The sequence below is a fragment of the Eulemur rufifrons genome, chromosome 20, assembly GCF_041146395.1.
Source record: "Eulemur rufifrons isolate Redbay chromosome 20, OSU_ERuf_1, whole genome shotgun sequence".
NCBI classification, from domain to species: Eukaryota; Metazoa; Chordata; class Mammalia; order Primates; family Lemuridae; genus Eulemur; species Eulemur rufifrons.
Genome location: NC_091002.1, coordinates 41,768,818 through 41,784,559, shown reverse-complemented (window position 1 = coordinate 41,784,559; position 15,742 = coordinate 41,768,818). Strand labels below are relative to the sequence as shown.

Below are 15,742 nucleotides of genomic sequence, written 5' to 3'. Positions count from 1 at the left end.
CGCGCGGGTCTTTTGCGACGGTGCCCGGCGGCGCTGGCCCCGCCCCCCGCGCGCTGGCCCCGCCCCGCCCCCGCCGCTGCGCTAGCTCCGGGCCGCTCCGGCCCCCGCCCGCTTCATGTGGCCGGGCCCGCGGCGGCCGGCGGCTGGGAGCGGCAGGGCGGCGGCTGCGCGTGGCGGCCCGCGAGGCCCGGGAGGCGGTGGCCGAGGCCCAGGCGGCGGCGGCGGCGGCCCAGGAGGCTGCGGACGGGGAGCGGCGGGAGCAGGCCCGGCCCGGCCCTCGAGCGGCCGCCCGGCTGCAGCATGCGCGCCCGCCGGGGGCTGCTGCGGCTGCCGCGCCGCTCGCTGATTGCCGCGCTCTTCTTCTTCTCGCTCTCGTCCTCGCTGCTCTACTTCGTCTATGTGGCACCCGGCATAGGTAGGAAGGGGGCCTGGGACCCCGGCGCCTGTCACGCTGGCCTCGAGAGGACTCGGGGAACCCCCGCCCCTCCCTGAGAGGCCCTGGCGCTCGGAAGACCCCCTGCCCGGCCTGGCGGCGACCCCGAGCCTGGTCCTCGGGAGACCACGGGATGCCTGGCCCTTGGCGGGCGCCCCATGCCGGCCTTTGGGGGACGCCAGGACATTCCCATTTTCTGCACCCAGACGATCCCAGAACCCCCTCCCCCGCCAGCCCCGGCCCGCCGCTCCCCCCCAGCCCCATCCATCCCCTCCCAAGCCCCACGGTGCCTCCACACCCCCCTGTGGTGCCGGGTCCCCCTCCTTTCCCGCTCTTGCCTCTTTGGAGCCCTCACTTCCGGCTCCTCGGCTCGAGAACTCCCGCTTCCCCTCCCCCGGGGTCTCCCGGAGCCCCCGTTCCCGGCATCCCCCGCACCCCGAACCCCTGCGGCCCGCCCGCCGCTCCGCGCCCGGCTCCTGCGCCCGGCTCCTGCGCCCGGCTCTGGGGGCGCCTGCCTTCCCGTTTCCCGTCCATCCTTCCGCCGCTCCCCGGTTTCTCCACCGTTTCCTGCTCCCGTTAGCCCTACTCTTTCTTCCCACCGCTTCCCCGTGTCACATCCACCTCCAGCTGCTCCTCCCCAACACACATGCTCCTCGTAAGTGGCCGGATCCCCTGCGTCGCCGGGTGGCATCCCTTCCCCCTTGTTACGGAGGTCTTCCTCCCATTCAACCTACTGACCACCGCGAGCGTCCCATGCCTCCTCCTCATCTACCGCCTACCCCTCGTGCCCCCAAGGGCAACCCTTGTCACCTTCGCCCCCAATCCCCCAGCCCTCAGCCACCGTTTCCTCCTGAATCGAAGACCTGGGGGAGGGGGGCTGTCTGCGGTCTTCCCAGCACTTTGGCCGCCTCCTGGCCTTGAGGGTAGAAGGTGCCTGCCCTGGGGACAGAGGGGAAGTTTAAATTGACCCTAGAGGAGGGGCTGTGACCAGGGCTTTTTGGGAAATGGTGCCAGGTGGGAAGGGGGAGCCTGGAGAAAAGAGGGAACGGGTACTCTTTCTTCTCAAAGGCTTGTCCCTGAAAGGGAAGACCGCCTCTGCAGAAACTGAATCCTCCCCAAGCATAGACTTTGTAAGACCACAGAGCAGAGAGGGCATGAAGAAATCGGAGGGAAAGACGGCATGAGGGTTAAGAGCAGAGGACATTGAGGTCAGACTTGGATTCCAATCCCTGTCCTATATGACCTTGGGCAGGTTACTAAGCCTCAGCTTTTCTCGTCTGTAAAATGGGGATACCGATCCCAGTCTCATAAGGTTTTAAGGATGAAAGTAGATAAATGCCCTTTAAAGCACTTTTCACTGTACCTGATGCATGGAGACTTTTAAAATTAAATGAATAAAAGCAGCCATTATATGTAACTTTTTGGGGGGGAAAAGGGAGTAGGTGGAATGTAAGGAATGTGTTTGCCAGATTTGGCATCACCATGAGGCTCTAGAGAAACCTTAGTTTATGGTGAAAGATGGTCAGAAGTTGCTGTTGGAGGTGGGGCAGGGAGAGTAAATTCTGCTATAAAAATTCTGGATTATTTGGATGTTAGGAAAGAGTTGATGGTTTAGCTGTAGGAAGCTGCCTTTTAGGATTGTAGTAATAACTAGTGCCATTCTCTGTTGACCTGTCAACACTGAACTAGCTGAATAGAGAAATTTCCAGATAGAGCAGGAGATTTTCCCCTGATTATTTTTTTTTAAGCATAATTTACTTGATGGTTGATATTGATATTTTGTACTGTCAACTAGATCTGGGAAGATAGAACAGGGAGCATCAGATTGCCCTAAGTTTACAAGTGTCTTAGGGAAAAGCATCCCTCTAGGAAGGTACAATTTGTGGCCTGGTGGATCTGCTGAGTAAATTATCAGAGGATAGGAATTCTGACAGAATAAGGACAGATAACTGATTAATGGAACTAATTGAGAAAAGAGTTCATTAGCATATTGGATATTAGACTCTAATAAAAATGGGTGTGAAATGATAGATTTGGACCTACAGGCAGTCGTAGAGCCATAACCTGTATTTCCTTCTTCTGTGAAAGTGACAGGTAGTTCTGATCTAAGTTCATAAATCAGCTTTTCTAAATGGAAAAATATATCCCATTGGGATGGTAGTCACCGGTTTGATTAGAAAGTTAGAAGCCAGATTCTCCAACAGAAATGGAACTTGTCAACTTAATTAAGATTCTTCAACAATAGATTTTTAGGTCACTGGAACCCCTGTTGTCAAGTGATGTGCTACTATCATGCTTAGAATCCTCTGTCACTGATAACTGAAAAAGATGCAAAGCACTTAAGTGTCTGTTAGTACCATTGTTAGTACCATATCTCCTTAAATGTAAGTCTTCTAAAGAACAGTTCTACTTAGGATTCAAATTCTATTCATGGGAAAGGGGAACAGTAAAAAGGATGTGGAGTAATTTTAGGGTTCACACAGCGATGGCTACATTTAGCTGTTAGGCAGTTATACTTACATTGGTTTTCCTGTTAATGAAGTTAATTTTTTCAGTTGTTTAGCTTTGGACAGTGAGATAGCAAATCTTTTCAAAAGGTTAAGGCAATCTGGAAAAGTAAAAGGTTTTTTGTGTCTTGGAATATGAAGACTTTATTTGAAACAGTTATTAAAATGAACTTGAGTAATAATATTAGGTTGAACCACATGAAATTTCTCTTTTTGCAGATCAAAACCAATTGTATATCAGCAGTTTCATATAGTTCAATCTAATACATTTCCTAATAATGACAGTTCTGTTTTCTGGCACAATGGAAAGTGTCAGACTTGTATTTCCTTCCAGGTTTAATTTTTTCCAGTCCTTGCTTTTGATTTGCTTTGTATACCTTGTGGCTATGTTGTACTCAAGTGCTAAAGAGAAATCATCACTCCAAGGGTATATTACAACTATGTTCAGAAATAGGTAGGCTTGAATTTGAAATAAGAGAAAAGTCATGTTATTTACAAATGTTTTAAAGTTGTTCATGTATAACATAACTAAGCCCAAATTTCATCCTAACCACTAACTTAGTATTTTTGAGATCTAATGCCAGTGACTCATAGTTTAAGAGGAAAGGAAAATTTTCTTAGACTTGAGGGTCATCTGTGGAATGGGGTACCATCTCACCTAGAAAACTAGATAGGAGGAAAATTACTAAATATGACTAGAGTGTATTTGCTACAAATACAAAGTGCCCTTAGCTACTGTAATAGCCCCATCCCAATCCAGTTAATATTTTTAAGGTATGGCTTCATTGGGGTTATGTTTTTATTATTAATTTTAGAAGTAGTGTTTCATATCAGCAGTTTAAAAGTAGACATTAAAAGGATGGGGCAGAAAGTGTGAGAGAAGCAGTGGATTTGAGAAGGGAAGAGGAAGGTTGATATGTTGCATAAAAATTTATAGATGCTCCTTCTCTCCAGCCCTCTACCCCCTAGCCTGCATGATTTTCATTAATTTATCACTTGTTTTATCTGCAATGTTGAAATAGCTCTATTCCTTTCAGGGTTCTGAAGAAAACTTTGAACTTATTTATGACCCTTTGCCTTAAAAAAACAATCTAAGAACTCAGATTACATCTATATTCCAGTCTGATCAGGTCTTTTAAAAGATAACATAAGTGAGTTATTTATAAATATACATATGAAGTGCTGATTTAAAACATCTTTATAAGTTCATGGTGCCATCATATGGTAAAGTTGTAGAGAGGTTACTGACCTTGCAAATTGTTGCCTTTGCAAACAGTTACTGATTTTGAGAGAGATACCTGTGCATGGTTAGGGGGCAGTAGTTTACACAATGATGAAATTTTATTCACTGAAGTTCTGTTCTGCCATTGAAATGAATTTTTATCTTGACCTTTGATTGCGAAGAAAGGAAATGGGGAATGATTTTTCTTTTTTGGCCTGCTTAGTTCCAAGAAAAGTTTTATTTATGGCGGCTTTTGAAGGCAGGAACGAATAATTCTGATCCCACCTGATTTTACCAAATGACCTTGAGCAAGTTTCTTCTGATATATTTTTTAATTTATTTATTTCCTAACCCACTGTACCTTAGGAGAAGGCAACATTTTTTTCTTTTTTCTTTTTCCTTTTTTTTTTTTTTTGAGACAGGGTCTCACTCTGTCATCTGGGCTCAGGTGCTATGGTACAATCATAGCTCACTGCAACCTCCAGCTGCTGGCCTTAAGCGATCCTCCTGCCTCAGCCTCTCCAGTAGCTAGGACTATAGGTTCATGTGACCACGCCTGCCTAATTTTATAATTTTTTTGTAGAGATGGCATCTCGTTCGTTATGTTGCTTAGGCTGTCTTTTGATACTTAAAAAAAAACTGAAAAAGTAGAACTGCGTTTTAGGTAAACTTTTAGTCAGTTTTAAAAAAAGATAATCACAAAAAAGCTAGTGAGATGTTTTTATATAGAGAAAGTTCATAATTCATTTATATTCTATAAAAATACTGGAACTGAGATTTAGAGAAGATACATGTTTTACGTAATCAAATACAAGTTTTCTTAATAACTGCACGAAATTTTCAGATTTCTCCCAAATGTGGCCTGAAAATAGCTTTTTTTTTTTTTTTTGGTTCCTCACATGAAAATGCCCTCTGAAGCCCTTAGTGCACTTAGTTTCTGAGCTTTTCTAGACTGAAATAAATAAGGGGAGATGTAGGTTATTTCATTTTAAAGAATTAAAACCCTCATCTTGTTAAAGACACCTTCTTTTCCTTTTCCCTCCGAATTGGCACATACTCGCTCACATGTTTCTTTGAGTATGGTGTCGTGCATTCCTTCTTAGGAGAAATCCATATTTGAAGAACAGGTTGAAATTACAAAACTGAATAGCACCACTTTTGATCAGGACTTCAGTGATGTTTTATGTTCTGTCTGCAGAGTTTCTGGTGTGCTGGAAGCAAGCTCTTTGGTTTGGAGTTGAGATTTTCTTTAGTAGTGGAAATATGCTAGTCTTGGACATCTTTGGAAGCAGCCATTCAAACAGTGTTAGTTACTGTTCCCGGACATGGATACTGTAGCCAATAGATGGTTCTGCTCCAATTCTGACATTCCACCCCCCCACCGCCCACCCCCAACCAGCTGGGTAGGCCAGTGGGATTGCATAGTAATCACCAGGAAGGAGGGTCTCTGTGTTGCCATGACTCCTTAGAGTTCTTTGAGAGAGTAGAAATTCTAAAGCACTAGAAAGCCAACATGCTACTGACTTCCTAAATTTTGCAGCTTTTTATATCACGAAAGTAGTTATGTTGGGCACATCCAACTATATAAAGCAAACAAAAACTTGAGCAAACAAGAAGGAATGTAATGCTACTGAGGCCTGCCAAGGAAATACAGAAAAGTAGAGGTTAACACTGGTCAAGATGAAGAATAATCGGAAACAAACAGATAGGGTGTGGGCTTGCAGAGAAGAGGCCTTTTACTGGCAGTGAAAGAACAGTTATTCTTCAGTTTCTAATCGGAGTAGCGCCTGCCTTTGCACGCTAGCTGTGTTTTTGTATAAAGTTGTGAAAAAATTAAAAAAATTTAAAATCTGTGGGTCAATGATAATCTAGCATTTGAGTGTCATGTTACTAGCTTTGGGAGAACTTGGGGCTTTTGACTGCTGCTTTCATTTTATAGATGATCACATGAGCCCAGGTTAGGGCATTAACTTGCCCAAAGTCGAGAATTATTAAGCTATCTCTGAGGCACATATGATATGGTTGAAAAGATAAGATGAGTCACAAGAAATAGAGAAAAATAGAAGACAGTATGTGTAATTAATTGCTAAATTATAAGATACTGGCCCTTAATGAGATGGGAGTTCAGACACAGGGAGAGGAAGGTTGAGAGGCTGTCATTTATTTAACAAATTATTTTTTTGGGGGGCGGGTAACTGCTTTTGTCAGATACGCTTATGGGTATTAGGTAATCTAGAAGTGAATAAGGCAGGCAGCACACTTCTGCCATCATGGTGGTTTTATTCTAGTGGGAGGTATTTGACTTGTGGTGTTTTTATTCTGGTGGGGACGTAGCCATATACAAGGTCATGTTAGATAGTGGTAGGTGTGACCGAAGGTCTGTTTTAGATTAGGTGGTTAGGGAAAGCCTTGTTGAAGGTGTGGGTGGTTTTTTTGGGGGACAGGGGGGACAGAGTCTCTGTTGCCCAGGATAGAGGGCTAGAGTGCCAGGGCGTCAGCCTAGCTCACAGCAACCTCAAACTCCTGGGCTCAAGCGATCCTCCTGCCTCAGCCTCCTGGGTAGCTGGGACTACAGGCGTGTACTACCACACCTGGCTAATTTTTCTATTTTTTGTGGAGATGGGATCTTGCTCTTGCTCAGGCTGGTGTCAGACTCCTGAACTCAAGCAGTCCTCCCGCCCTCAGCCTCCCAGAATGCTAGGATTACTGGAGTGAGCCACTGCACCCACCTAAGAGGCGGTGCTTGACTTGGAGGGGAGGGGCAGGGGTGGAGCTGGCCACTCACTGCTCTGGGGTGGTAGGTGGGGGCCTGAGGCAGGGATGAGCTTGGGTGAAGTTTGGCTGGATGTTTTTGGTCAGTGAGTGAATGGTAGGAGATGAGTTCAGAAAGGTAGGAGGGGCCAGGCCAAGTAGGACCCAGTAGGCTATACTATGGACTGTACATTAGCTTAGAAATGTACCAAAGCTGGGTTCAAATCAACCCTGACTGAGGGGGCAAATTATTTTTAGTTTGCAAATAGAGGATATTACCTTTCTCAATGCTGATGTCAGAATTAAGGAGAATATGCATGTAAAAGGGCTTAGCACAGAGCTGAACACAAAGTGCATATGTTTATGATTATTATTTATAACCATAGGATCTGTCCTCTAATGTTTGGATTAAACCGGGAGTTAGAACTGGGCTCCAGCGTGACTTCACCAGTGATTAGATATGAAACTTTTCCTTCAGTTTTCTCATTTGTGAACTGAGAAATTGGACTACAGTATAGATAAGCAGGGTCCCTTTCAGATCTGAGGTTACATGATTTTGAGCAAGTAAGTGCACCTTAAAGTAAAAGAAGAAACAGTGACTTATTTTATCAAGTAAGGATACTCCATTTTTTAAAGTTCCGATTTTCCGTTGACTTCGTCTCCTCCCCAGACTGTGCTGCTGCAAGAGTGGTGACATGTTTGTGTGTATCTTGAGACTTCACAGTTTCATTCGTGGGGTGAACGGAGAGCTCCTTACCGTGCAGTGTGGCTGCTTTAGGGTGTTTGCCTGGGAACTCAAGACTTGGAATCCCTACACTGAAATCCGTCTTTGAAGTCATTGTCATAAAGAAAGGGAAAAAAGGAATTTGTGTTGTCTTGGTCAAAGGAAAAAAAACTAAAAGAATCTTACGGAACTATCTTTTCTGTCCCCTGGGTAATCCTTTTAAGTTTTAATCTGTTAAGTCAGTCCTTTCCTCTAGCTTCACACTTCAGCTTTTAAGCATGAAATAGAGCCCTGGACTCATTACCTCAATCCTCTAGGTAGTTGGATCTTAAAGGAAAATGAATATTACATTTTGATTCAGTAATTCTTTTTATATGGTGGTTTTATACTGAGGAATATTCAGACTCCTGCTGATTGCATGAATTCAGTGTTTTCCTAAGCATGGGAATCACATTAAATAATTTAGGATGCTGTCTCTTCTCAAATTCCTTCCCTCTTTTTCCCCTCCTTTTGTTAGTTTGAGTGAGCAATTATTAGACTCTGGGTTTGTTCCTCCTCACTCTGTTTCCTGGAGATATCCAGGTACTTCGTAGTGACCAGAAGGGAACCTTGTCATTGTTGCTGAGGTGCCTTAGTTACTGTCATCAATTATGAACAGTTTTCTGAGGCGGTTAGTGGCCTCATTATTTTGTTCGTACTTTGAAAATATACTACTTTGTAGATATTATCACTTAACTTTCACTCCCTGCAGTGTGCCCATTCCTTTTTCTGCCCACAAAGATTTTTATAAGCTACTGATCTGATTTTTAAGAAAGCAGCAGTCAAGGTTTTTTGGTTTCTCTTGCTGTAACTTGTTTAAGTTTGGTGTTGGTTTTTTAAATTTCTGATTCTTTGTCTTTAAAGTGGTTATTGTATTTACCAAATTTGAAATGCTGTGGGGAGTCCGATAAATGTTTCAAGTGTTTGAAGAGTCCCATCAATGACCTCTTCTGATGAAAGGAGGACTCTATGTCTCTTGTTCGGTGTTTTTTGCTTGTTGATTATTTTCTTCGATAAGACCGAAATATAATTTAAGTTTTAATGTTTTCTGCTTCTAATTAAAAGTACATGGGCCAGATGTTTGAGCAGCAAATTTTTGGTGTAGGGGACAGTCCAGTTTACTGGTTAAACAAACAATATAGAAGAGAAATTTGGGAAATATAGGTTAGTGAACGTAGTTAATGAAACACTGGGCTCATTTTTTTCCATATAGGAATGAAAGGATCTGATGATTTGCAGATAGGGAAAAATAAATTTTATTTGGCATTTTCTTGGCCCCAAATCTCCGTTAGCAACCACCATTTATATTTGGACATTTAATAACAAGTGGTGGTTATAATGAAGATCCTGAAGCATGACTTTGAGTTTGGTATTGTGAGTTTTTTTTCCCCCATCTTCTGATTCTTTGAAAATTGATAATTCTTTATTCACCAGAACATTCTATTTCCCCATGCCTCCCTAGTCCGTGACCCAGGCACAGGGTGGCAGGTGGTGCTGAGAAGCAGGCTGCCAAGATGGTCCCTGGATTACTGTAGGGGTGTGGTGTGAGCACAGGATTTTTTTTTTTTTTCTGTTTTGTTCAAAACATCATCAGAAAATGATGTTAAATGCTAAAGAATGAGGAAATAGGAAAATCTAACATGTAAAACCTGTTGGACTCCTGTAATTCTGACACAGTAAAATTTGTCAATTTGATGTATTTTTTTGTGGTATCAGCTGAATTGCAAATGTATTTATCTAAATGTGAATGATAATAATAGTGATTAAGGGCAGGTGGATGTTTAGAACATTTTTATATTTGGCACCTGTGATAAAAGAAAAAATGTTTTTTTTCTTTTTATTGAGACAGAGTCTCGCTCTGTTGCCTGGGCTGGAGTGCCATGGCCTCAGCCTAGCTCACAGCAACCTAAAACTCCTGGGCTCAAGTGATCCTCCTGCCTCAGCCTCCCAAGTAGCTGGGACTATAGGCATGTGCCACTGCACCTGGCTAATTTTTCCCATTTTTAGTTGCCTGGCTAATTTCTTTCTATTTTTTTAGTAGAGATGGGGTCTCGCGTGAGCCACCATGCTGGCCTTTTGACTCTTTACTTACAGTTAAATTCATTAATTTAATTTCTGTATGTTACACCCCTACTGTGTGCTGGGCTTGGGGGTACAGTGATGAACAAAGCAGACACTCTACTACATCTCTATTATTTTCTAAGCCTTCTGCCAAAGATCATGGCTTCACTTTAGTAAGTTTTCAGTTTTGAGTGATTTTATAATCCTGGACAGATGTGTTCAATTGAGGGTCAGTTCAACTGGTATTCAATTGGAGTTAACATTCCTTAATTGCCAGGAATAATAGTGAATACAGTAGTCCCCCTTTATCCACAGTTTCACTTTCTGTGGTTTCATTGGGGTCCAAAAATTATTAAATGGAAAATTCTGCAAATAATTCACAAATTTTAAATTGCGCACTGTTCTGAGTAGCGTGATGATGTCTCATGCTATCCTGCTCTGTCCCACTGTATCCTACTCAGGAGGTGAATCGGTCCTTTGTCCACCGTATCCAAACTGTATATGCTACCTGCCATTTAGTCACTTAGTAGCCTTCTGGCTTATCAGATCACTGTCATGGTGTTGCAGTGCTTGTGTTCAAGTAACCCTATTTTACCTTCATTACTTTTAAAATTCAATTTTCTTAAATTACTTTTATTATTGTTGTAATCGTTGTGTTTTATTGTTAATCTCTTACTCTGCTTAATTTAAAACTTATAGGTATATATGTATAGGAAAAACATAGTTATATGTAGGGTTCCGTACTGTCATTTCAAAGATCTATGGGGCTTCTTGGAACAGATCCCCTGTAGATAAGGGGGTGGGGTGCTACTGTATGATTCATAGCACGGTTTCAGGTTAATCATGCCCCATACAGTGAGATGCTTGGTGGTTATATGGGGGCTGGTTTGTGGGGAGATGACCGTGAGAAATTTTTTTGGCCATTTACAATTCAAGATGGGTTTTAACCTTTTAAGTCATATTAAAGCGCTGTGTATCTTTTTTTTTTGTTTGTTTGTTTTTTTAATTTAATTTTACAGAATCAAAGAGTCTAACAGTATATCTTGTTAGATACAGTATGTCCTCATAATGTATACATTATTTCTTGTACAATGATATGAAATAATATGGGAAATATTCATGATAAATTATTAAGTGAACAGTGCAAGTTAAAAACAATAGTTTCATATTTTTTTCCCCACCCCCCCTTTCCCGAGTCAGCACCTTCAAGTGTTACCACTCCCCAAACGGTGCGCAATGCACTCATTGTGTAGGCATACCCCCATCCCCTCCCCCACCCCCCACCTCAGTCTGATGTCCAATTGGTGTCGTTAAAGCGCTGTGTATCTTATACATTATGTATATATATAATGTAATACCTTGAAATTGCAAATCAAAATGAATGTATTAATGGTTTGTCTCATACATAAACCTGAAATTTAGATGAAAAAGGTTGATGAACATAAGAAAACAGTCAGTATTTTCTTTCTGTCGCTCATGCTGAAGTGTCGTGGTGTGCTCATAGCTCACTGCAAACTCAAACTCCTGGGCTTAGCCTCCCAAGTAGGGTGAGCCACCACACCTGGCTAATTTTTAAAATTTTATTTAGAGTTGGGGTCTTAATCATGTTGCCTAGGCTGGCCTCAAGCAATCCTCCTGCCTCAGCCTCCCAAAGCGCTAGCATTATAGGCATGAGCCACAGCACTCGGCCAACAGTCAGTATTGATTTAGAATAGGGTAGATATGGTAATTCTTACATACTGCTGTGAGCATTGTTTCTAATTTTTCGTTAGAAAAATATTTGTTAATGGGCATCATGTTGATTTCAAATTTATGAAAAAAGCTATACCTTTATGTCTTGAATCTGCTCACCAGTGTTTGCTTTGAGAGGTAGTTTTTGCTTAAGATGTGAGAAATTGTTTCATCTTTTACTTATAAAGAGAGAGAAGGAAGAAACACTTCCTGACATTGGAAGTCCATTTGGATGGGATGGAAAGTAAGTCTGTCATTCATGAACATCTAGTCTCTTGTGCTCCATACTGTTGGATGGAAGGTGGAAGTGACTTTGGCATCTACTGTTAAGATAACTTTTTTTATAAAAGCTAGGCCAGCACCCATCAGTTGCATTGTCTAGAAGGGGCAGCTGGAATCCTTGAATGTGCAGTTCGTGCCTGTGTGTCTGAATGTGGGAGTGAGAGGAAGGTAATGTCTTGGTTTTGGTGTTGGCTTAATTTCCTGTTCCATTGTTGACTGGGCATACGTGGCTTTTAAATTCTGGTTTAACGTATTAGAAATCTTAAGATTTGTGTGAATTAGAAGATTTGGATATATTTGAATTTCATTTGGCACTAGGGAAAATTAACTCTAGGTGAGAGCTGCTTCTTGGGTCAGCTTTATGTTTAAGGCAGTTTTTTCCTTAATGATTAATTCATTTTATTATGGAAAATTTCAAACATACAAAAGTAAAGTGAACAGTATGGTATAATAGACCTCAATAAACAAAAGTAATTTTACGATGTGACCAGGGATTTATAATGAAAAAGATAACGGTGAAAGGAGCACGGCACAGGCACAGGTTTAGGGCAATTCATAACCTGTATTTTTTAAAGCTTTTAGATAATTGGTTTCATTTTGGTTCGGATGTGTTGTCGACCCAGGTACCTAAATGGGTGTTTATCTGTAAAAAAGGACAACAAACTATATATAAACTCATAGGATTACTGGGAGGACTGAAGGAGAGTATGTCAGGTGTTTGCAGGACTTGATACCAGTTTGGTACTCAGCAGTTTAATTGCCTTCCTCTTGCCCAATCCCTCGTCACAGGGTGCAGGTGGAATCGAGATGGGCAGGTAAAGAAGGAAACTGTTAGTGTCAGCAGCGCCATTGAACTGGCCTGTTGGTAGAGGATGGTTGAAGCAGACAATCACGGTGACATTTCCATTTCCCAGTCCTTCATTTGACGAAATCTAGAGCTGGAAGTGCAAGAGTAAGCATCTGTGCGAAGGATACACCTTCTCGGGCTGTGATGCTACCTTGAAGGCACTGCTGAGCTTGAGCAGGTGCTGCGGCTGCTGCTGAAGTCTCTGAGGTGCCAGTCTGTGTAGCACCTGTGTCCTTTTGACTCCCCTGGCCTTTTTTTCTGAGAATTTATTGCTCATTTCTGTAGCTATTTACGTCAGCTCTGACCAAAGCCAAGTGCAGAGTTTACAAAGGAAAGGATGGCAAAAATACCCCTTTTAGGATTTATTTTGGCACACATTTTGTGGTTTGTGTTTAGTAATATTGCCCAGTAGCCAAAAATTAAACGACACTGATTTTAGTAATTTTAGTTCTATTAATTTATTATATAATTAAAATAGTAAAACAGTCTGTATAGGTTAAAGCTATGGTTTCGGGTTGTATTGTATGTGTGAAAAACTGACTCTCTTCATTGTCAATTTTGAATAGACTTCCCCGTAGTAGATTATTTATGTAAGCTATGTCATCAGACAACATTCCAGAATGAATCATGTTTAATTAGGATATAACAAATGTTACCACCCTTGTTCTGTTGAACAATATTTTTAAACCATTGAATCAACTTTAAGAATGATAAAAGGAAATTACAATAATTTATTCATAATCATCTTTTCTCCCCAGTGTTTTCATTTCTTTGTTTCCCTCTCATCTTTATATCCATACAGATATTTGAAAATCTTGCACCTCAGGAATTGCTAGGCTGAGAGAAAAAGGATGGCATCAATTTAATAAATGCTATGTTTGTGCTAGAATAACCTTTTACAATCTCTTTCATCAAATGTTATAACAGTATGGCTAATTTAATGTGAGAGTGTATTAGTTTATTTCTTCTTTGATTGGATTCCACAAAGTAGAAATAAAGCCTTTCTCAGAAACCTTTTTGGACTTAGTGATTATTTTTCTTCAGACTAGTATTTTTTCTCCAGTTTGTCAAAAGTAAGTAAACTCTGAATGGTTGAGAAGTTATTCAGAGAGGAGTCAAATCAATTAAGCAGAAACCAAAGGAGTTGGCTACCATGGCCACATTTACTGCCATTATTTCCTCTGTCTCTTCATGTATAGCTGTGTGACACAGCTTGCCCTTTAAATGTGTAGAGTTAAATATGTATTAATAGTTAAAGTTAATTTATGTGGCCCTCCTCTGGGCTGACCCAGGCTTTCCTCGCCCTTCGGAAGATCCCACCTGGAAGCATTAGAGATAATGAAAACTCAGAATATGCATTTGCTTCTGAGCTGTGGGAAATGATTAGGTTGAAACTAAATGTGTTATTTTGTTTTTCCACCGTTCCCCCCTTTAAAAAAATCTATATGTACAGAATGGGAATACCATTGCTGTCATTCAATTTATTCTTTTCTGTAAAGGTGATTATATTAAATGCGGTTAGTTCTGCTATACCATGGCATAAGCATTTCTAAAAATCACCATGCTGTGCAAAATCATTCAATAGAAGCCATAGAGCATATGAAAAAAAAATAAGGTTAGGTATACAACACTGAAAAACTGCAATAGTGCCTGGTGCGGTGGCTCACATCTGTAATCCCAGTACTTAGGGAGGCACAGGCTGGAAAGATCACTTGAGGCCAGGAGTTGGAGATCAGCCTGGGCAACATAGGAAGACCTCATCTCTTAACAAAAAATAAGAAAAATTAGCCCAGAGTGGTAGCACATGTCTGTAGTCCCATCTACTTGGGAGGCTGAGGCAGGAGGATTGCTTAAGCGAGGAGTTCCAGCTGACCCAGCAGAGACTCATCTCAAAAAAAAAAAAAGCATACTTAAACTGTCTGATGCTTTTTAAGGAAGCTCTACACTTCTGCAGAGCTTACTCAGTTTATCAGCTCATCTCAATTATTTTTGTAATTCTAATGAGGTAGCTAATTGTTGAAATCAGGGTTTCCATCATGTGGCTTTGATTTATTTTCTGGGTGCAGAGATTACCTTTGTTTGTGCCTTTGTCTCCTTCGTATCAGCCGTTCCTTGTGGCCCTTGGTAGGCATTTGTGAGGTAGCTGTCTGGGACTGGGAAACCTCCCCTGATGCTACTCCTCTGTAGAGTTGTTCTTTATGCAAAGCTGCAGGCCTGCCCTGGAGTCAAACTGGCACCTTAACCTCATTTGTATGCTGGGGCGGAGCTAGTCATCTGAGCACAAGCACACACTGCTGCCAGCCAGGCTTTTTGAGAGTCTCTTAAAAAGTGGTGAAGAAAGTAAGCTTATTTTTTGATGTTATATAGCTTTGAGAATAGTATGGATATTTATGCTCAGAATTCTAGACTTGTAGAAAGCCTACTGAGTCATCCAGCTTACAGCCCTTTAGAAATACTTAGCAAGTTGTAGGTACTGTGTTGTGCTGTTCACAAAAAAGGGAATTTGCCTGCACCTGAGGTATATAAACTGCAGTGAGCTCTGGAACCTTCTTAGCTCATGTCCTAGCTCTGCAGTTTGCTGGTTTTGTGACTTTGGACAAGTTACTGGACCATTCCGTTTCTACTTCAGTTTCCTCGTGGTAGTTAATAGTTTCTACCGAATAGTGAAGTAGTAGTTAGCGAGGTCCCTGCAATGGTAACTATGTCCAATGAATGTTAGCTGCTACTGTGACTGATACACTTACTGCCTGTTGGCAGATTATAATCTTAGATGTGTTTTTAGGGCAAGTTCACATCTTGAGTCATGTGTTGCGTAAGGATGGGATACATTCTGAGAAATGTGCCATTACGTGAACGTCATTGAGTCCACTTACACAAACCTAGGTGACGTAGGCTACTACACACCCAGCTATATGGTGTAGCCTGTTGCTATATATAGACAGCATGTTACTGTAGTGTATACTGTGGGCAATTGTAACACAATGGTGTTTATGCCTCTAAACATATTTAAACATAGAAAAGGTACAATGAAAATGTGGTGTTAAGGCCAGGCATGGTATTAATAATGTGGGACTACTGTTGTATGTGTAGTTTATCACTGGCTGAAATGTCCTTGATGCGTGTCTGTGTAAGATCGAATTGGACC

General features: G+C 41.9%; 1 protein-coding gene across 1 annotated transcript in view; it reads left to right on the top strand.

Annotated features, from left to right (window-relative positions):
• The first annotated feature begins 228 nt into the window (after positions 1-228).
• Positions 229-15,742, top strand: part of B4GALT5 (beta-1,4-galactosyltransferase 5) — a 60,257-nt gene continuing 44,743 nt past the window's right edge. Inside the window, exon 1 of the mRNA XM_069495429.1 lies at positions 229-415. Within this exon, the coding sequence (XP_069351530.1) occupies positions 301-415 (115 nt within the window). The 5' untranslated portion in view covers positions 229-300. The remainder of the gene's footprint in view (positions 416-15,742) is intronic.